This window comes from Hypomesus nipponensis, chromosome 20, assembly GCF_054491055.1.
Source record: "Hypomesus nipponensis isolate SF chromosome 20, ASM5449105v1, whole genome shotgun sequence".
Taxonomy (NCBI): domain Eukaryota; kingdom Metazoa; phylum Chordata; class Actinopteri; order Osmeriformes; family Osmeridae; genus Hypomesus; species Hypomesus nipponensis.
The window spans coordinates 3,123,441-3,145,933 of record NC_140380.1 but is presented as its reverse complement, the minus strand read 5'-3'; the positions used below and the strand labels follow the sequence as shown (position 1 = coordinate 3,145,933).

The window sequence follows — 22,493 nt, the reverse complement described above, 5'->3', positions numbered from 1 at the left end:
TTGTTGTGAACTAACCAATCACCACGCAGCTCATCTATATATTCATGAACATACCATAAAAGGAGAAAACCTAGCGTTTTTTCCCGGGACAAATTCACAGGAAGCATCAGGGGGCCTAGAACAGCGCCTGGGCCATTTTCAGCCCAACCAATGTTACATACCCTATTTGGAGACCTTAAGGAACAGTGTGAAATACCCCCCCCCCAAAAAAAAAAACAGTCAATCACCCCTTTTAAGAGCATATTAAAAAACAAGCAATAATGTTCTGATTCTCAGTCTGTCTGCCCTGTAGGAGGTTCTGCCACACTCCTTTCTTTCTTTCTTTCTCTCTCTCTCTCTCTCTCTCTCTCTCTCTCTCTCCCAATTTTTCTTAAAATCCCCCCTTCCACACACACCCCTTCTCATCACCAGCGTCACCTTGGATCTGCCCATAGTCTCTGTGTCCTGTATATACCCATTCATGCAGTATTTCTTCTGGGCCTTTCCTGCATTTTCGTGTGTTTCCTGTTCTGAAAAAAAAAGAAGACGTTTTTTGGATTCTGTTTTGATCTCTTGGACTGTATCTGGATTCCAAGCCTGCCTGCCATGATTGTACTTGTTTGGTGTGTAAAGTTTGCAAACTTGCTCTTTGCAATAAGAGCATGTAGTGAAACAAGTTAAAATTAAACAACATGAACCTCAATCTTCCCATGGAAAAATATTATTTGTACATTCCAGAACATTTCAATAAATAATAATAATGTTAATGTTTAATTTAAACTACAATGTTCTAGCCTAATCATTTACCATAGGGAGTACTGTACCCCCTTACTTTTGGTTTGATTCGCCTCCAGGAGGCCACCCAACAACTTCCTTCTGCCACCCCGAATGAAAATCGTTAGATCCGCCCCTGGACATATGCCAATTTTTTTCCGAGGGTGTGGATGTTCTTCATGTTCGGATGCTTCATGTTTTGGTTACCCGCAATGTTTTTGGGGCTATCGCGTTGTTTATGATAATTGACCTATGCACTTTTGTGAAGCTCTCTCTTGGAAGTTGCTTTGGAATAAAACGACTGCTAAATGAATACATGTAAATAAATGTTCAGCTCTGTAATATGTTCAGGTTTGCTGTTACTTCATGTACGTCACTACATGTAAGCTTGCGCTTTCTTTTTCCCGTAGGAAGATCCATGATAGAAATATGCAAGGCTATTGTTATTTTAGAGGCGTACAAATTACGCTTGAGGGCGGAGTATGCACTGTGCCTGATGGATGTCAGGTTTGATAAATACTACGCAAAATGAGGAAGCATATGGGCGCTATTACCAAACTCGCAAAAACAGACACAGCATAAACTGCGCCCGCAGCATAAACTGCGCCATTGTTAGTAAATGAGGCCCTCTGTCTGTCCCTATGTCTCTCCCTTCTCGTGGTCCATTTGACTTCACCGTCGAAGATGTAAGTTCACAGAGCAAGCAGTGTAACCTCCTCCATCGAAGCTGCCCCCGGCCCACCCCTGAACATCTGCACTCCTGCTTGGATCCCGGATTGTTCTGTCCACACACACACAATATGTTCACAGGCAGAGACATATTTTTGTATTTGAGTCACCTCGCATTTATTTCAACTACCTGCAGCTACAGTGTTTCCTTTCGCGGGGGCTGTTGACTAAGTAAATAATCTCGAGGGAAAGCAAACGGGGCAAAATAACGCCAGAGCCGTCTGAATCTGGGTCTGATAACATCAGCGGGCAGCACAGTCTAATGAAAGATTAGAGGATGAAGTGAGTGTTTCCCCCTGCTGTGTTGATACTCGTGGGGAAGCGTTCTCTAAACAGACAAACATAGAACACAGAATCGCTCGCACGGCTCAGCAACCCTGCTGCCTGCTCAGCACTCTCCTGGTGTAAGAAAACATGCAGAGGCACCCACATTGAGGAACAAACAGAGAGAGGGAGGAGAGAGGGAGTGGCAGCGAAAAAGAGAGAGAGACAGATGAACAAAGAGCGCGGGAGGGGGAGTGAGAGGTACAGGGGAAGACAGAAAGACAGAGAGGGGAGAGAGAAAGAAAGACAGATGACAGAAAATGAGGAGGTGAAAGAAGGAAGGAAGGAAGACAATGGGAAAGAGATAAGGGAGAGGCCTGATTCCTGGTCATCATGGCCCCAGTCTGTGTTGGTTATACATAATACCTGGTCATGGCCCCAGTCTGTGTTGGTTACTGGTTAGAGACGTGATTAATATTCATACATGGAACCAGTTGTGTGTTTGTGATTACAGAAAAGATGCAGTAAAGCCTGCTTTGTCTGTCAATCACTGTAAGAGACAAAGATGTACAGCTACATTCAGATCCACATTATGAGTTGTTCATTTTCTTTCGGTGTGTGTTAGATGTCAGTGTGTGAATGTGTACGAGAACAAGAGAACAAGAGAAAGCGTGGCATGCAGGACTACTGACTGGGAGGAAATGTCTGTCTGTGTGTATGCATGTGTGTAATGTGTTAGTGTGTTGTGTATGTGTGGGTGTATAACGTGTGTGTGTGGGTACTCATTAGGCTCATCCTGTAAATCCATCAGTCCCTGTCCAAAACTAGACCAGGCCAGCCCTTTTTTCTCACCTCCCTTCCTCCTCTCCTCCCTTCCTCCACCTGTGTGAACACAATGCAGTCTGTATGGCCATCTCCCATCATGATCCCTGTCTGACCTCGTGTCCCAGGGAGACAGAAGACACCCAGGAGAGAGGATGGTATTATGGGATGTGACCCCCGCGGACAGTAAAAGAGAGAGGTTAGTGTCTGTATGTAAACACTCTGTAACACTGAGTGCCTATCGGGTCACAGCTCACCTAATGTCTTTTGAAATACAGGTTCTGTAGAGGCAGACTGTCTTAAAGCCCTGACCATTGTGTATGTGTGTGTTTGTCTGTGGTGTCTGTGTTGTGTGTGCGTATGTTCTGGTAAAATGAGTTGTTTAGGTGCGATACCAAAATAAAGATGACAAATGGCTCCATCAGACTACATACTGTAAGGATGTGTGTGTGCGGGTGTGCGTGTGTGTTTCCTGTTTGGATAATGAGAGTTGAAATAGCAGCCATCTGTCTTATTACCCAGCCTCATGTCACAAATACAGTATGTATATAACACAGTGTTACCTTTCACACACACACACACACACACACACACACACTTCCATCTCATCTTGAGATGGCGAGATGTTATGATCAAACACTTCGCTAGTGTTGAAGCCATACCTGTCCTTTGATTGGTTGAGAGCAACTGATTAGTCTTTTTGATGAGCCGCTGGGTCTGATGGCTTTTATCTCTAATAACCCAGAGTGCATTGCTTTGTTTTCATTACTCTCAACAAGGGTCCCTGCCATAACAACATACATCTACCATTAGACCACAAGGCCATTCCTAGGGTGGAGGAACATCACAAGCTCTTAACCACCCCCCCCCCCCCACACACACACACACACCAGGAAGACCTAAACACCAGCTTGTTCACGGCACTGCAGAAACACATCTACACAACACACACAACATATTTATTGAGGAGAGATAAAGGTTCTGATGATAAAGAAGTCCTGTAGCAGCATTGCCGTGGTGATGTAGAGGGGGTTGAGGACTTCATGTTGCCGTAGAGATACAGAAATCATTAACCTCTTAGCCACCTACTAGAAGCTTTACTAATAGAAGAGACAGACTCATTTTGTGTGTGTACATGCGTGCGTGCATTAGTGTGTGTACAGCATGCTTGTGTGTATGTGGGAGAGGGCGGGGTCTAGCTCTGTTAGCATCTTCGTGGCACCAGGAGAACTCTCCAGCTTCACATCCTGCCATTTTGGAACCTTCAGAATGTTGAAGAAGAACAACTGATGAACATTCCAGACTGATCTGATAAGAGACAAACAAGTGCTGGATCTCAGGACCAACATACATCCATCTCATGCCAGCATGTTGTGTGTATGTGACACTCTGGCTAACGTTGTACCTAATACACTTTGATCTCCGGTGCAGGAGACTGGAGATTTCCAGACGTCTGTTGAGAGTATTTATAAAGATACTCACATAGCCTTAATGTCTAAGGGAACTGCCAGCCACCTTCTGTGTGTGTGTGTGTGTCCCACACTTCCCTCTTTGTGTCATCAACCAGGAGACACATCCCTTCCATGTCTGCCAAACCTGCAGGTGTGTGTGTGTGTGCGTGTGTGTGTGGATCTGTCTGCCAGTTCCAAAGTAGACAGGATGAATCTCCTGGATGACATCCCACAGATCACGCTGGTCACGTTGTAAGATACACACATACACACGCACACACGGACACACACCTGTATACACACACGTACACACACGTACAGGAAACTGGAAAATCTGTGCTCTCCTCTTACATGGCACACACTCGCTTGCGTGTTTGGCAGACACATGAAGGATGTCTCTCTGGCTTGATGACACACACAGGAGGGAAGTGTGGCAAAACACACACACACAAAAACACACACTCACACACACACTCACACACACACACTGCCACGTCTGTGTTCTGAAGGAAAGGTCATCATAAAAGACAATAGTTGGTTGTCACAGTGCTGAGGCTCTTATTGCCACAGTGACGTAGAGGTGACATCACATTCACCCATTAAGTGTCATCGTCACGCTTCTCAGCTGTGTGACCTGCATGGCTGGCTTCACAGACTCTGCAGGTACTAACAGAGGGAGAGCAGATAACGTTATCCCCATGGTAACAGGTGTATTACATCCCATAATAGCCCAATAGCATTAACAGCGGAACAGACTGGGAAACACACTGCTCCTGTCCACACCAAACACCTCCAGACTAATGTAAGGCAAGTTACCCTGGTTCTGGGATGGGGCGCCAGGTTCAGATCAGACACACACTTCACCACACTCCTGGATTACAACACAATATCAGGTCTCATCTGAAATCTAGTCGCTGTTACTGTAGGTCTCTGTGAAATCTAGTCAGTGTTACTGTACTGTAGGTCTCTCTGAAATCTAGTCAGTGTTACTGTACTGTAGGTCTCTCTGAAATCTAGTCAGTGTTACTGTACTGTAGGTCTCGCTCATGTATCTAGACCCTGTTCCTGTAGGTCTCTATCAAATCAGGTTGTTGTTGAGTGGACAGAAAGAAATATGCCAACAGTGGAGGTGATGGAAGCATCCCCAAAAGGACTGTTAACAAAATTAAAAAGATTAAATATTTATTAGTTTGTGAAATGTGTTAGAAGAAAGGAAATTCAAATGTTGTGTGAGGGGTCAAGAGAATGAATTTGAACTGTTTTCACAGTAAGTTCCTTGTTTGTGTAAACCTACATGGCGAATAAACTGAATTCTGAATTCTCTTGGTGTAGTCTAGTATGGAGTACTGGGTATTCTCTCAATCCACCTAGCCCCTATTTGCCCTATGCTGCACGCACCCACGTATCACTGCTCATGTCATAATGGGCGTACAGGAGATCATCAAGGGCATATGCTGCATACGTGTGTATTCCTGGTGTTGGTATCTTTGCAGAACTAGAGCATTATGAATTTCTAGTAACATAACAATCGAGATCTTCTGCCCCTTTTCACTTCCCTGTTCTCTGAAAACGGATGTGGCCTGGCTGACTCCTCCCCTCTCTCACCCTTATCCTCTCATTCACTTCTCACTCTTACTGTGTCATCTGTGGCCAGCAGCTACCACCTACTGTGGCAGCAAGCATCTCACACCAACCAGCTACTGTACCATTTAAATGCAATCCCACTTGCTGTCTCCACGGACCCCATTATGACCACAAGGATGGCCAAGGTAGAATTCCTATCTTAACAAACACCACCCAACAAACAGGATAAAGACCAGCCTGCACAATGCACAACTCTGAGACAGAGAAAACACGGGTATGTACTTAGAAGCTCCTGTGCACCGTGTGTATGAGAGTGTGTATATGCCCATGGCCTCCTGGCTCTCTGATTGGCTGTGATGTCACAGCTGCCCCCTATAAGAGGTCCTGCCGGAGAAACGGCTGCATTTTACCGCGAGACTCTGGAGAGTGTGAGAGCAGGGACACTGAGAACACTGAGATAGACACACACACGCACACACACACACACAGACAGGGACACACTGAACCCTGAGACAGACACACAGACAGACAAATAGAGAGACAGACAGACAGACAGACAGACAGACAGACAGACAGACAGTCAGACAGCGTGAAAGACAGACAGAGACGGGCAGGCAGGTTGAGAGAGGGACAGACAGGACAGGACGAAAGAGAGACAGACAGGCAGAAGAGACCACGTAGACAGAAAGAGTGAAATACATGTATTAAGGAAGTAAGAAAAAGACAAAAAGAAAAAGAGAAACAGCAGCACAGGAAATCTAGCCCAGCTAATACAATGAGGAGCCCCAAAGAAGAAACCCTTGAAGAGGATTTCTAACCCCTTCCACCACACTAAAGGAATATCAGCAGCAGTATCTGGGATATTTATACTCACAGCGCTGCAACAGAGATACTACCAAGATTACTCTACCTGGAAAGTCAGTTCTCAGAGAGCTGCAAAAGAAGTGTTAAGAAGACTGCCTGGAATATTAATACTTACAGTAATATGACAGGAGTACCTGAAAGTGTTGTAGGAACAGCACTGCAACAGGAATACTGCAAATAGTACCTGGAATTCTGTGGTACTGAAATTCTGTATAAGTGCTGGAATATTTCCACTGGAAAACCTGCTGTGCTTATTGGTCTTATGGGAGTCCAGGAAGGATCTGGGAGGTCAGTAATATGAAGTACTGTAATGTGTACATGTTTATACAAACACATAGTACCGAACGGTATACTGTATATCCATGCTTTGGAAAAGTATGGTGTCTGCTATAGGACTAAATGATATATCATGGTGAGCTGAAGTGCTAGGTTTGCAACAAGTGTTGATGTGAGTTCTCAGAATAGAACCAGGGTCGAGCTACTTAGTTTGGGACATGCTGAAATTTCACATCAATAATTAACCAAACTATTTTTTTTTTATATATATATATTTTTTTTGGGGGGGGGGGGGGGTTATATTTTTGAATGCTGAATTTGAGTACTGCTGATTTTGTCTTTTGAATGGCTTTTGTTCTGACAGTAGTAATAGAAATGACTGGAAGTAAATTCATCAACCTGTTTCCTGTAGAAAAGTCATTTGTTTAGATCATGGAAATAGATCATGGAAATATTTCAGTGGACCATGGTTACGACACGAAAAGGTAGATCTGTTACTGTAACGCCCCCCACGAAAAATGTTTTTTACGATGACCAATGATGTAATGGCTCATTGGCATGTCATTTGCATGTTTGTTACACAAAAGGAGGGATCAGAAACAGTTACATGTACCAAGTCATTGGCAACTGAATAATTATAATATGTTTACATCATAAACATTTTATTATGGACAGTTATTTGAAATACACTGTATTTTGAGTGCCCTTTTAGGACTTGGTCAATGAGTCTGATTGATAATAAGAAGTATCATGGACACATAGGATGGCATGTGAGTTTGTGTAGGCTGCAGAGATGCAGCAATAGCTAGATGAGAACCCTCAGTATCCTCAGAAATAACCTTCTCAGTCAAACTGTCTCCTTGACACCCACAGAAGCCTGGAACAAAAACACGTTTTATTTCACGACAGCAATTTATTAAATTGTGCGCATGTTTTACTAACAAATTCCCAAATTTCTCGTTTTATGTCTATACATTTGATGAATCCATCTTGAAAACTTTACCGTGTCGTGTGCATCTTACCATCTTCATGGCAAAACTATAGATGGCAACACAGAGGCCAACAAATACTAACTTTGTATTGAGGTGCAACTTGAATAAAGTTGTAAATGAAGTTATTTGCTGTCATTATTAGCTGTTGGTGGCATGACTATGGAAGTGGACATGTTGGAGTGCGTCCTAACAGAAGTTGGAGTGTGTTAAGAAATGGAGGAGGATGGTGTGGAAACACAATGTCATGACAGTACCTTTATTTGTATGACAGTAGCCTGCATTGTCTAGAAACATGCCTTTATTTATATACATTTGTCAATTCCCTTGACTGGGATCCATATGATGTATTTTTATTCATGCTAAATTCAGGGTCCATACAAATTAGTTATCCAATTAAAAAGTGTAGGCTACATTGTTCTAAGTAGCCCAACAGACATAAAACGAGTGAACAATTTAACTAAAATGAAGGAACAAATAAGTAAAACGTGCACACAATTTAATAAATCATGGCCACGAAATACAATATATTTTTTTTATCTTTATCCCCTCTGGGGCTCCATAAGTTGGCATAGTTGGTGGTTGGGACCAATATTTGTGTCTGTGAGAACGAGGAAGGTGGACTATTGCGCTGAGGCAGCTTGGTGGATGGAGAGATATCTGTTTCTGGTGCTTTGTGTTATGGTGCAGTTCTGAATTAGAACTGAACTGGACCTCAAACAGTCTGCCTCCATCTCCGACTTTACGGGACTGTTGATAGCAACCATGAATGTACCTTATGTGTCCTCTTATGTGTGTGTGCTTGTGTGTGTGTGTGTGTATACACGTGTACGTACGTGTGTGTCTGAACGTACATGTTTATGTAAGGGTGTGTGTACGTGTGTATGTACGTGTGTGTGTATGTACGGGTGTGTTGAATTGTGACACACTGCAGGTCATGGAGAGTGTGAACGTCCCATCCAACCTCACCATGGAGACAAACTCCTCCTCCTTCCCCTCCTCCGATTTGTCATCGTCCGACTACAGCGAGGCGGAGCTAGTATTGCTAGGCAGCCTGATGGCATTGCTGGTCCTCGGCATCGTCTTCGGCAACGTCCTCGTCATCACGGCAATCGTGCGCTTTCAACGGTTACAGACGGTGACCAACGTATTTATCTCGTCGCTGGCGTGTGCCGACCTGGTCATGGGTGTGGTGGTAGTACCGTTCGGGGCCTGCTACATCCTGCTGAACAACTGGCACTTTGGCAACTTCCTGTGCGAACTGTGGACGGCGGCGGACGTGCTGTGCGTGACGGCGAGCATCGAGACCCTGTGCGTCATCGCGCTGGACCGCTACTTGGCCATCACCTCGCCTCTGCGCTACCCCTCCCTCCTCACCAAGCGCAAGGTACGCTGGGAAACGTTGTGCTGCTGCATCTTCTGTTTGCATCGCGTGCGGAGGGCTGCGTGGCTGGGTGGTGGTTGCAAACTTTATCTTTCTCATCACTTCTCCTTCCTTCACCTCTTTACCTCTCCTCTATCCCATTCTTTGATGTCCTTCTCTCTCTCTCTACTATTCCCTCTTCTTTTTTTTACAGATTACAGGCCTAGACAGTAATTGTATTTGCCATTTGAAGCCCGAGCATTTACCTTGTGTTTCAATTTTAAGGAAAAAATGGCTCTGGTTAAATTTCCAACACCTCTCACTAACTGTCTCTCCTCCCTCCTCTCTCACCTCCCCTTCCTTTATCCCCCTTCCTCTCTCCTCTCCCCATCACTCTCCTTTCTCCTCTGTCTCCCCTCCCTTTATCTCTTTTTCCCCCTCCTCTCTCTTCTTCCAATCTCTCCCCCTCTCTCTCCTCCCTCCTCTCTCCACCCCCTGCTCTCCCCTCCTCTCTCCTCAACCCCCTTCTTCTCCCCTCCCTATCCCAGTTCCAACATATTACAAAGCACACACATAGCATGAATGAATACTAAATCATAACATGACCTGGTGTACAGACAAAAATTAAGTGAATAAATGAAATAAATACAACAATTTGCAAAGAATAGGAGAAGGATATATGTGCATGACTATGTTTAGCCTGTGTTCTGCACTCCTCCTGTCTCTGGAGGAGGGGATCCCTCACTGAACCGCTCCTCCCAAGGTTTCATCAATTTTCTCAAATGAGTTTTTCCCTCTAACCCCTTTTCTGTGAGTTTTCCCCTGTCTTCCTTGAGGGTTGAAGTTGCTTGAGGGGCAGTTCTATGGGTGTATGTGAAGCCCTCTTGAGACGTTGCTTGTAAAAAGGGCTATGCAGATCAATTTGATTTGATGTGCGTCAAGCGTACAAACAGTACAAAACACACTAAGCATGTAAATGCGAGCTACTGGAAAATGTTTGATTAACGCAAGGCCTAAATACTCCTCCCCAGGCCTGCCTGGTGGTGCTGCTGGTGTGGGCGGTGGCGGGCCTCATCTCCTTCCTGCCTATCCACATGGAGTGGTGGGTGTCGGACGAGGTGGAGGCCGTGGCGTGCCTGAAGGAGCCCAGCTGCTGCGACTTCAACACCAACGCCGCTTACGCCGTCGCCTCGTCCATCGTCTCCTTCTACCTGCCACTGGTTGTCATGGTGTTCGTCTACGCCCGCGTCTTCCAGGTGGCCCGCCGCCAGCTCGCCAAGATCGGACGCAGCGAGGGTCGCTTCCACCTGGCCCACGCTGCCGCCGCCGCTGCCTCGGCCAATCAAAACACAGGATCGGAGGTTGGAGAGGAGGGGGATGGAGGAGGAGGAGAGGTGAGTTACTGTTGTTTCTTCAGATCGATTTACACCCAATTTGTGATATGTAATGTGTAACACATACTGTGTAACTGGCAGAAACTTGCAGGTTGCTCAAAACTGAAACACTCAAAACATACCAGGAGTAACTAGGAATGTGTATATTGTAACACAATTTGTGTTACAATTGACACATTGTGTACAAATTGTGGCACAGTGTAACACGTGACGTGTGAGGTGTAACCTGTACCATGTGACCGGCCAGGTGAGGATCCTGAAGCGTTCCAAGTTCTGCCTGAGGGACCACAAGGCGCTGAAGACCCTGGGCATCATCATGGGCACCTTCACGCTCTGCTGGCTGCCCTTCTTCCTGCTCAACGTGGCCGTGGCCATCTGGAAGGTGGACGACATCAAGATCACCTTCAGGGTCCTCAACTGGATCGGCTACGCTAACTCCGCCTTCAACCCCCTCATCTACTGCCGGAGCCCCGAGTTCAGACACGCCTTCCAGGAGCTGCTGTGCCTCAGAGGAGGGGTGTGGGGGGGCCAGCGGGCGGGGCAGGGGGGGGTGCGAGGGGCGGGTGTGCCCTGCTTCTCCCCCAAGGCCAGAGGGAGGACAGACAGATATTTGTGTGCGGGGGGAGGCTGGGGGGGGGCGTTGGATAGACCCCAGGACAAGGATATTCAGGGTAGGGAGGTGGGGGTGTCTGTTGAGAGTGAGGGGGGGTCTGCTTCTATGGAGCTATGGCCTGGCCCTGGCCCTGGTTCTAAGACTGGTTCTGGTTCTAGGAGTGGTTCTGATCAGCAGCAAACACCAGGAGATTCACTCATCTGAATTCTGTGATACATACCTCCAGACCTGACCCCACTGACCCCACCTGAACCCTGATCATCCATGGCCCGAGCCCCACATGATTGGACCTGCTCCCTGGATGGTATGAGGAGTATAGCTCCAGGATGGATACTTCTGGACCAGGCCTTGTCACCCTGACCAGCCACACCAGCTTGCTTGGATGTAAACTCTGGAATCTACACCCTGCCCTGGATGGAACCTTGTTCTGCGGGGATCTACCATAGCGGATCTGTGGAGGGGCAACCAAAGAGATTCTGGGGTTCCTCCAGATGTTCTCGTAGTCCACAATTCAAGTTTTGGATGGAAACCGCAGAGCAGAATCATGTAACTGTGAAGACGGAATGTGCACACTGTTTTGTATGACAGTGCCCAATGTTTGTGTGTGTGTGTGTGTGTGTGTGTGTGTGTGTGTGTGTGTGTGTGGCGCACACGCACGTGCGAGGATGTTAGCATGTCGGAGCACATGTAAAACACGGGTCCTTGGGTTACGTATGCGTGTTGTTGAACTTGACTGAAACATGAGCCCTGGAAAGTCGTGTCTCCTCTACCTCTCTCTCACACACACAAACACACGCACGCACAGTTACACACACCCATGTATGACATGCAGGTCTGGAATGGGATGGAAAAACGGCCCGGGACTTTGAAACGCAGACCGGCCCACGACCGTGCATTATTATTATTATTTATTTTTTTGCATTATGCCGGCCGTTCGGGAAATCTCCAGACTCTCCTGACCGCCAGTCCGACCCTGATGACATGTGCACACACTGTAGGAAAGGGCATGACACAGAGAGATCTGGGAGCAACTTAAAATTCCAGAATGCATGAAGCAGATCTGTATTTCCCTGTCTGCAGAGGGAAATGGAGGGAGGGAGAGAGGGGAATGAAGAGGGAGAGAGACATGGAGTTACAAGGGTAAAGAAATAAGGGGGGGGGGGGGGATAAAGAGACAGATTGAAATGATTCTCACAGTGTCTGTAAAGCATTACATCGAAAATGGATTGTTAGAGAGAAAGAGAGGGAGAGAGAAAGAGAGAGAGGGAGATGTGTTAAGTGATCTCTCACACTGCCTCCCCCCCCCCCCATTTAAAATGTTTCTTATTGATCTGAAACTGGATTTGGGAGGTCCAAGGAGTAGATTTAGACTGTGTGTGTGTTTGTGTGCGTGCACGTGTTTGTGTTAGTGTGTGTGTGCGTGTTTGTGTTATTGTGTGTGTGTGCGTGTCTCTGTGTGTGTGTGTCTGTGTGTGTCTGGAATCGCAACGTCCAGCCAGAGAAATGGTTGAGAGGCAGCAACAGGTGCAGACACGCTATAATCAGCTGCTACCAACATTGAGCAACGATCAGTTATACAATTATATACACACGCGCGCGCACACACACACACACACCAGCCACCCACTCGTCACCCTTTCATTTGCCACTGGGTATGTCCATCAGGGTGTAAAAAGACAACTTCCTTTAACTAGCCACACGCACACACTAACCAGTGTTGATTAGATCCATTCATTCTGCTGCTACACCATCTTGGCTGGATCACACAAAAGCATATCACCAACACATATAAAACTAAATATAGGGAGACCTCAACCTTCTCCCTCCCTCCCTCCCTCCCTCCCTCCCTCCCTCCCTCCCTCCCTCCCTCCCTCCCTCCCTCCCTCCCTCCCTCCCTCCCTCCCTCCCTCCCTCCCTCCCTCCCTCCCTCCCTCCCTCCCCTCCCTCCCGCCCCCCCCCCTAAGCTTCTCCTCATCTTCCCACTTCTGCCTGTTGCTTTCTCAGAAATGGTGCTATTGTTGTTGCTGTTGTTGTTTTTGCTGTGGTGTTGTTCCTATGGTTCCTGCGTCCTGTAACGTTGATCTTGAGTTATCTTGTGTTTACAAACTGTAGAGAGCCGCAGAGCCCTTCAGTTCATCCAGCACAGCCAGCCTGACCTATGGTCGTCAGTGACCAGTGTGTGTGTGTGTGTCTGAGTGCAAATGTGTGTTTGTGTGTGTCTGTATGTGTGCGCGTGCGTCTATCGTAGTGTATCACAAGGTACTGTATATTAGCCTCCCCCCAACAAGCGAGGCACTTTGATGTTCAGTGTCAGTCGATGTACCTGTGAACATGGGGTCTTACATCAATACAATTATTCCAGTGGCAATGGTCACCATTTTTTAATAACATGACACAACTGTGTGTCACTGTCAGCAGAAACAAACTGTTGTCTCTATGTAAATGTATTTGAGGTCAGTCGAATGTTTGACATTAGCGGTTACACTTTAGATTTTTCCTAAACGTCTAAAATTAAAATTGTTGTTGGCCTAGGATGTTGCGTGGTTGCTTTTTAGGGTAGAGGGAGTCCACAGCTCCCCCTATGGTCAGGCAGGGTACTACCACAGCCCTGCACCTCTGTCCTGCTATTTATACCACGTTTTCCAGACTTGATAAAGACAGTTGCTGTGTGTGTGTGTGTGTGTGTGTGTGTGTGTGTGCTGTCCCCAGATGAGCCATGGTAGATCAAGTAACCACCACAGAAACAAAATATGTGTGTGTGTGTTGGGGGGGTTGGGGAGTGTGAGTGGGTGTCAGGTGTATCTAACAACTGACATAGGGATCTACAAGTAATCCAGAAACAATGATCTATGCCCTGGGAGGTTTCCCACCACTGTAGAATGAACATACACCTGCTGACAGGCACGCCTAAGGTTATCTTGTGGACTCAGAACTCCAAGCCCCCAAGATTAAACCACAGCCCTCAACTAACTAGGAGGTATGCCCTCTAACACACACACACACACACACACACACACACAGGCACACCCACACCAGACCTACTCCCAGACAGACAATCAGGCTGATAAGCACGTCCTTCCAGAAGGTTAAGGAACGACAGAACATTCTGGACTCTTCCAGGCAAGTATGATCCATACAAAAGTTTTGGTAAGGCTGAAAACCCTTCAAAACTCGATATATTAACCAAACTAACACTACTCATCTCATGTAATTGTCCTCATCCCTCCTATCTTCTGTGTGCGTGTATGTGTGTGTGTGTGTGTGTGTGTGTGTGTGTAAGTGTGTGCATGCGCATGTGTCTGTGTGTGTTTGTGCATTTGTGTGTTTAGACATCTGTGGGTATGGTTGTGTATGTAAGTATTTGTATGTGTGTGCAAATGTGTCTGTGTGTTTGTACATGAGTATGTGTGTGTGTGTGGTTGTGTGCGTGGGGTTGTGTGTGTAGGTGTGTGTGTACGTGTGTGTGCAAATGTGTCTGTGTGTGTTTGTGCATGTGTGTGTGTGTGCGTGTATATGTGTGTGTTTAAAGTGACACCGGATGTAAACTCATGGAAAAGTTCACAAGCTATGCTAGCAGCAACAGTCCAACTGTAAAGGCCCCATCACACCATAACGTTCTGATTAACGTTCTCTGAACGTTCTAATCGTTCAATTTCGAGCGTTCTAGGGCAAGGTGGACACATGAAGCATAGCGCAAATTCAGTCAGGCAAGACCGATCCCTGCACTCGGGCTCAATCATAGTTGCACTACTCACTCCCCCCGTTAAGAACGCCCTACCTTCCCTCGTTCCCGGGTCGGGCGGTCACTGGGGTTCAGGTTGATTAGCGCTCCCGCCTACAATACATGGCGTCATATGGTCCGTGCCTTTTCAATACGATTCTATCCCTGTGTAGTTCGTTGATGCTGTCAAGTGCGCGACCCACCACTTCCCCGTCGCCACCCTGTTCCTGTCTCCGTCTTTGGCTCGATTGGTCGTCGGCTGTGCCACCGCTCCAGTGTCTGGACTCCGCGGGGGATTCTTCTTCGGGCGTTGGGCAGGCGCCCGTTGATTTATATAATTCCCCGCGGGGTCAAAGCTCCAAACATTGTAATAGGCCTACATTTATTATTCTGTAATAAATATATTTCACTTATCCAGGTCTCTCCTGATTGAACTGGCGTGTGACTAACGTGTGAGTATAACGGATGACTAGCGTGGGATTGACGCATGAGGAGCGTGTAACAGCGACCAACTAAGACACCCCTGAAAACTATTAGCGTGTCACTAGGTCGCGACGACATGTGACAAAAGCAAACGATGAAAACGATGTTTTCACAAAAGTTCTCCATGAGAACTGTGCATGTTCAAAACTTTTTTGGGACCAGAGTTCTCCGCCGATCACCGCAGATTACTGACGATTACCAGCGTCACCAGCGTCCACACAACGCTCTTCTGGCGCTACACCAGCGCTATACCAGCGACCATGGATGATTAGCAACGTTTCCTTTAACGTCATAGAATGTCGACCAGAACGTTATGGTGTGACGGAGCCTTACACAAGACTGGAACTCAGATGACTTACCTGGTGTTGGGGTTTACATAATCAATAGTCCAGAAGTACATTCTCATGGTCAAAGTGTTGATTTACAAGATCCAGACACACGCACCACACACAGTCCAGACTGAAACAAGCAATCTCTTAGATATTCCATCAAAGCTTGTTATCTTCAGGGTGGGGGGGCGAGTAGGGATGTGAGAGATATGGATGACAGGCCTCCACCTCCCTTTCTGGCCCAGCTGAACACTCTCTCCTTCCATACATCTCTCCTCTCTCTCTTTATCTCTTTTGATCTATGTCTCTCTTTCTCTTTTCCCCATGTCTTCCTTTCCAGACGCAGCCCAGTGGGAAAGATAAGACCAGCCAGCAGCTGACTCTAAGTCATCCGAGCTGGTTTACAGAAGACCAGAGATAAACACTCTCTTCATCTCTGTCACATGCTCCTTCTTTCTCTCGCTCGCCTTCTTTTCCTCTCTTCGTATCACTCTCTGTTATTTCATCATCCCTTACCCCCCACTTACCCGAACTCTGTTTCTCTCTTTCCAGCTCTCCCTCTCTCTTTCTCCGTCTCTCTTTCTCTCTCTTCTCTAGCTCTGTGTCTTTCTTTCTGCAGGAATGCAGACAGTGAGATGCTATTCGTTAGGCAGTGAAGGCACAGTCATGTCCAAGTCATCTTTCATCTCTCTGGTTTGGCTCTCCTCCTGCCTAAATATGGGCCTGTCTCTCTTCACCCTGCTACAATGTCCCTCCACAACCCACAGCCAGAGATTTGAAAGCAAAAAGAATCATTCTGAAATGACAGCGACAGGTTTTTAGTGCTGCTGTTTACCAGAGTGGCTGAGCTATCGCCTCGCTCTGCTTTGAGCATGCTCGTGGTCTCAGTGTGGTCATGATCGCTGGGGTAGAGCTATGGACCGGAACGTTCTAGGCACAGGTAATGCTAATATTGACAACACATACTGATATGACACACACACACACACTGACCTGCTCTCCTGCGTTCTTCTCCTCTGCTCTCACCCCCCTCCTATTTTCTTGTTTCTCTTCTCCTCTCTTCTTCTCTCCCCTCACCTCTTTTTTCTCTTCTGTTCTACCCTCTTCTATTTCTTCTCCATCCTCGTCTCCTATCGTGTCCTGTCCTAACCTAGTTACCAGGGGTAGACCACAAAAACCACATCAGAGTGGCTCAATCAGTGCCTGCTGGAAAACAGATAAATGCATGTGTGTGTGTGTGTGTTTGTTTTTGTGCGTGTGTTTTTGTGTGTGTATGTGTGTGTGTGTGTGTGTGTGTATGCGTGCGTTTGGCCAGTCTCCTGGGGGAACCAATGTTTTTTCACCCAATGTTCTTCTATTAGGGAAAGAGAACATCACAGCATCAGCCCCATACAGTCCAGTATAGTCTGGTCTGGTCTAGTCTGCTCTGGGGCCAGTTGCATAAAAAATAGACCTTGTCTTAGACTTCAATATGAGTGACTAAGTTCAGATAGCCTGTTGCGCTTTGCATTATGGGTAAAATAAGACACTGCGAAAAAAAAAAAAAAGCTGGCCGACAAAACAGCGACACGACGAAAGATTGATACATTTACACCTGCTGAAAACCTAGATCTGTTGGAGGAATACAATATTGAAAAGGTCTTATAAACAAATAGTGTATGCGTTTTTAAGCTTTTTAATTTAACCCCAATGCTAGTTCCATTTATCAACAACTCCAACGCAGATGGCTAGTGTCAATAAAGTGAGTTGTCATCTACTCACTTGTTTAATAAAAAGACATTTTAGCGGTAAAGCAGACCCCAGTTAAACATTTCTGCAGTTGAAATGAACAAACAGAATTATTGTTGTGATAAATTATGCTAAAATAATGACGTGCTAACAGATTGTTGGCATAGCAACTAAACCCTTACCACAAAATTAAATTAAATCAGTCTTACTATTTATGCAACAGACAGGCTTAGTTAGACTAGTCTAACCTGACAATTTAATACAGTCTAAGGCAAAGACTAGTCTCAAACTAAGTGTATGCAACTGGCCCCTGGTCTAGTCGGGTCTGGTTTATTCTGGTCTAGTCTGGGTCTGTGTCTGGGTCTGGGCCTGGGTCTGGGTCTTGGTCTGGGTCAGGTCTACTCCAGTCCATTCCAGGTATTCCAGATCAACACTGCCTACCGCTGGACTAGGTGTGAAACTGCAAATTATCTCCAAAAGAAGGGGTTCTATCTGAATAGATAGAAAGACATAAATAGACAGTTCACGAATATCATGTGAATATTTACATTTATACAGTCTGTCAACACTCACTGAATGCGACATTCAGGCTTACACTTTTTGGTGAACGAAACCAATTGGCCTATTCGGACGCTGTTCGGCGCTCGTGTACCATTTCCCAACCAGAGCACGGGTCTCTCTGTCCGTGTAAAGCGCACCGCAGACAAGGCGCGCTGCCACAAGGAACGGGATCAGCGGAGACAGGACGGGCGCCTCAACAAGCGCCGGTCTCGTTCACACTCTCCTCCGCTCTTCCGTTACTAGAGAAGAAGGATGAGGCGAAGACAGAGCGAGACAGAGCAGCGCGTTGACACGCGTCCAATCCGGCTTTAGTCAAATCCCTCAACCTTGGGCAAGCTAAACCATTGTTGTAATCGGCTTCCCTGCGCACGGGGACGGAAGGAACTCATCCCGTCATCCCTCCTTTCCTTCTCTGTTCAGTCTTCCCCACCTCACCTAGACTATCCGTCACCGAACTGGACGGGAGCGGAGTGTAGCGCTGGTCTCGCACTGTGATTTTATAGCGGTTCCTTAAGGGTCGCGTGCTGTGAGTGTGTAAAAAGGTATTGTAAGATTGTCTTAAAAGGACATGAGACGACCGGATCTTAGCTAGGTGTGTAAAGAGCCGTGCAGGGATAGCCCCTCAACGGATGACCATGAACACTAACGGTAAGTAGCCTACACTGGAAGTGCTGTGCGTGCGTGTGTGCGCGCGGGTCTATCTGACACCCTCAACTTAACTCATTATTAGTACTGTATCATGGATATTGTATGGGTAAAGGTAGTCATTTCGTTTTCGAGCACTGTACTTTTTAAATGTAGGCCTACACCTCAATCCCTGTCACGCACAATAGGCCTACGATGCAGTTTCCCTGCTCTTCCGTTCCCTAATCTTGCTTGAATTTCCTTTGGGACCAGTAAAGTAAATTAAATTAAATGGAAGAGTTGAGTTAGTGTTAAACACATCAATCTGACAATTTCATTGGAAGCTTTTAACCCGAATTCATCAGACAGGGGTCAATTATTGATAAGGCATCGATCTGGAGTAGCCTAACCGATCAGTTAGTTATGGCATCGGTAGTTAGGGGTTGGCGTGTATTGATCGGTTGGTTGATAGATGAATAAGTATGGACACTGGTCAGTATTGACAGGTGAGCAGAGAGCTTTGCAAGGTCTCTCTCCTTGCCTCAGAGCAGCAGTGGTCCATAACCGACCAAGCTACTCCTTCAAACATTCTGTAAGACAATAATGCTGGCGGGTAAACACACAAACAAACAGAACAATAAACAGTGCACAAATAAACTGCCTATTACCCTCCTCTCTGCTCTGGTCTGATGCCAAGCCATCCACGCAGCAAGAACCTCATCTGTGTGTGGGTGTGTGTTTGTGTTTGTGTGTGTGTGTGTGTGTGTACTTGTGTGTCGAAAGCCAGAGGGAAAGAATGAGAAAAAGTATGAGAGAGTAAAGGAGACAGAGAGAGAGAGAGAGAGAGAGAGATAGTGAGAGAGAGAGAGAGAGAGAGAGTTGTGTAATGCCCTGTAGTGCTGCTGGTATTGATGCTCATAGTATCTGAACCTGTGGGAAGAAGTGAGAAGAGATGGGGAAGGAGAGAGAAGCAGAGAAGGAAGAGAGTAGGAGAAGAAGGAGAGGAGGAGTGAAGAATAAGAGAAGGAAGTCAGGACAAGAAGGAGAGGAGTATGAGAGAAGAAGAGGGGGAGGAGGAGAGGACGAGGAGGAAGGATGAGAGGCGGAGAGAAGAAGGAGGAGGAGAAAAGATTCTTTCTGTGGAAGCTTGTGCCGCACAGGGCAGTTTGGTTCACCATGACAACTCACAATGACAGATGAGAGATTATGGTCTGTCTGCGTTCTCTGCACTGATGACATCATCATGACATGCTGGGTGACACAGCTAAATTTGAAGCCCTTAACAGTGTGTGTGTGTGTGTGTGTGTGTGTGTGTGTGAGAGAGAGAGAGAGAAAGAGAGAGAGAGAGAGAGTGCAGGTGTAGGGGGTAGGTAGAGGGTAGAGTTGATTCAAAGTTGTAGAACAAAATTGTACTATAATTAAATGACACCCACCCCTTACTCCCCCCCCCCCCACACACACACACACCATTGGAAGGGAGTCTTTTTCTATAGTACCTGATCAACATAATGACATTGTTATGAATAACTGTCTATATTGATCATAAACAGCATCATCAAAATTCAGATGAGTGTGTGTATGTGCATGCATACATGTGTGTGTGCATGACTGTGTCTGTGCATGTATGTATGTGTGGGTGTGTGTGGATCAGGTCTGACCAGTCTTGACAGTAATGTGAGTTACTGCTGAGGCTGCACTCCAACACCAAGACAGGGGGAACATGGAATGTCAGACGTGCTTGTGTGTGTGTGTGTGTGTGTGTGTGTGTATGTGAGAGAGAGTGTGTGTCTCTATGTGCACATGCATATGTACAGGCGTGTATGCATCAGCTTTTACTCAGTGTAGTTAGTTGTAGTGTAGTTGGCAGAGATGGGAAGAAATGAAGTACAAATGCTTTGTTACTGTACTTAAGTAGAATTTCATTCAGTATTTACTTCACTCTAAATTTTTCTGATAACTTTTTACTTTCACTCCTTAAATTTTTTATACAAATACCTGTATCATCTACCTCTTACATTTTTTAACCAGACTTGTTACTTTAGTTTTAATCTGTATTTCTGTATTTGCTTCTTTACTTTAATTTGAGTAATAAAATTGCAGTCAGTACTTCAGGTGGCTGAGCGGTTTGGGAATCGGGCTGGGAATCAGAAGGTTGCCAGTTCGATTCTTGGCTGTGCCAAATTACATTGTGTCCTTGGGCAAGGCATTTCACCCTTCAAATGTCACTGTACTTACTGTAAGTTGCTCTGGATAAGAGTAGATATTACTAAATGTAATGTAATTTTACCAGACTATGTTTAACCCCAAAACATGATGTGTGCTTTTGCCATATCTGGTGGTTGGTTGCAGTGTAGTTGGTTGCAGTGTAGTTAGTTGCAGTGTAGTTGGTTGCATTGTAGTTGGTTGCAGTGTAGTTAGTTGCAGTGTAGTTAGTTGCAGTGTAGTTGGTTGCATTGTAGTTGGTTGCAGTGTCGTTTGTTGCAGTGTAGTTGGTTGCATGTCTTCCTAGCAACTGACGACATTAGCCGCCCGAGTGTGTGTGTGTGAGTGTGTGTGAGTGCTTGCTTGTGTTTGCATGTGTGTGTGTGTGTTTGAAAATGTGTGTGTGTGTGTGTGCCAGGTCTGGAGTGCCATGGTGGATGTTGGCTCTGCATCCCTCCCAGATGGCACAGAGTGGCACAGAAGCCAAAGAAAGCTCTGTGCCACCTGGAGAATGTGAGCAGGGTAGAATACCACAGAGTACAGTAGAACGGACTAGAATAGAGCAGAACAAAGTAGCAGAGCAGAGTACAATAGAGTAGAGTCAAATTGAGTAGAAGAGAGCATAGTAGAGTAGATCAGAGTGAAAGACATTTGAGTAAAATAGAGTAGGAGGGAGAAGGGTAGAGTCGAACAGAACAGGGTAGGGTAGAGTACAGTAACTTCATTGCAACAAGAGGCCATGTCTAAATCTCTTCCAGCTTACAATCCTGCCCCTCTGTGACTCTACACGCACACGCACACACACACACACACACACACACACACACACACTGACTAGACACACACACTTTGTGACTGCCTCTGGCTGTTATGTCATGCTGGTGTAATCCTGCAGTGTGTCACTACTAGATGTGTGTTTGTGAATGTTCTCGAGACAAAGACGTTAGGAAGCACAGGGCAGAAATGAGGGATTTGAACTGCTGTCTGTAGGGCTGTAGTTCTGTATTACAGAGTCTGTAGTCTGTATGCTCTGACTCTGTACACACACTGTCTGTTATAGAGAAGGCTATGTTATTGTTTTAGGACAAATAAGTGGTCCTTGTGTGTGTGTGTGTTTGTGTGTGTGTGTGTGTGTAAGCCCATGTATGCTCAAATGTGTGTGGAGGGCTGGTAACCCACTAAGAGGGATTTACTTAGTTCTATAACAGAGGATAAGGCTTGCCTAATCCAGTCGTGCCCCCTCGACACCCCCCTAACGTCCCCTACCCCTGCTGCACACTGCAGACAAGTGTGTGTGTGTGTGTGTGTGTGTGTTTTACTCTTTCTCACCAAACAGCATATGCCAACTTGTGTCTTTCATGGAATCTGCTGCCCATTTACCAGTCTAGAATCCTGAACACATGCAAACAGACACACACACACATTCACAAACACATACACACACAGACCGTGTGAAAATATAACCATCTTAATGCTGTTCTAGAATGTTTATAATACTGTTCTAGAATGTTTATAATACTGTTGTACAACGTTTAGAAAACGTCTGGAGAATTGAAAATGCGGTTCTAGAACCGGAATAATACTGTTCTACAGTGTCTGGTGAGTGATTGTCCTCTGTGGCAGGATGATTGGTTAAAAAGGCCATGAATCATTGGCCAACCAGGCAAAGTGATTGTCGGTGTGATTGGCTGATCAACTCAATGGCCTCTCTGTTCCTGTGAAGAATGCAGCCCCTGATTGGCT

General features: G+C 46.1%; 2 protein-coding genes across 9 annotated transcripts in view; both read left to right on the top strand.

Moving 5' to 3' along the window:
• Positions 1 to 6,623: 6,623 nt before the first annotated feature.
• On the top strand, positions 6,624 to 11,856 carry LOC146245165 (beta-2 adrenergic receptor-like). Of its 3 annotated transcripts, none has more exons than XM_084684457.1 (4): positions 6,624 to 6,755; positions 8,667 to 9,119; positions 10,127 to 10,489; positions 10,737 to 11,856. In XM_084684457.1, exons 2-4 carry the CDS (start codon positions 8,670 to 8,672, stop codon positions 11,304 to 11,306), a joined length of 1,383 nt encoding a protein of 460 aa, XP_084540583.1. In that variant the 5' UTR covers positions 6,624 to 6,755; positions 8,667 to 8,669; the 3' UTR covers positions 11,307 to 11,856. The 3 variants fall into 3 exon arrangements, with proteins under 3 accessions (XP_084540583.1, XP_084540582.1, XP_084540581.1); XM_084684456.1 differs by having other exon boundaries at positions 6,676 to 6,755; positions 8,600 to 9,119; XM_084684455.1 differs by lacking the exon at positions 6,624 to 6,755 and having other exon boundaries at positions 7,046 to 9,119.
• A 1,204-nt stretch (positions 11,857 to 13,060) lies between these two features.
• The window catches only part of LOC146245164 (actin-binding LIM protein 3-like), a 35,191-nt gene continuing 25,758 nt past the window's right edge, over positions 13,061 to 22,493 (top strand). For 5 of the 6 annotated variants that reach the window (XR_014734643.1, XR_014734644.1, XR_014734642.1 and 2 more), the window contains exon 1: positions 13,061 to 16,575. Coding sequence is in view for 1 of the 6 variants with exons in the window: in XM_084684454.1 (XP_084540580.1) it covers positions 16,551 to 16,575 (25 nt within the window). In the remaining 5 variants the exon portion in view is untranslated. The remainder of the gene's footprint in view (positions 16,576 to 22,493) is intronic. The other variant, XR_014734641.1, reaches the window with a different exon arrangement.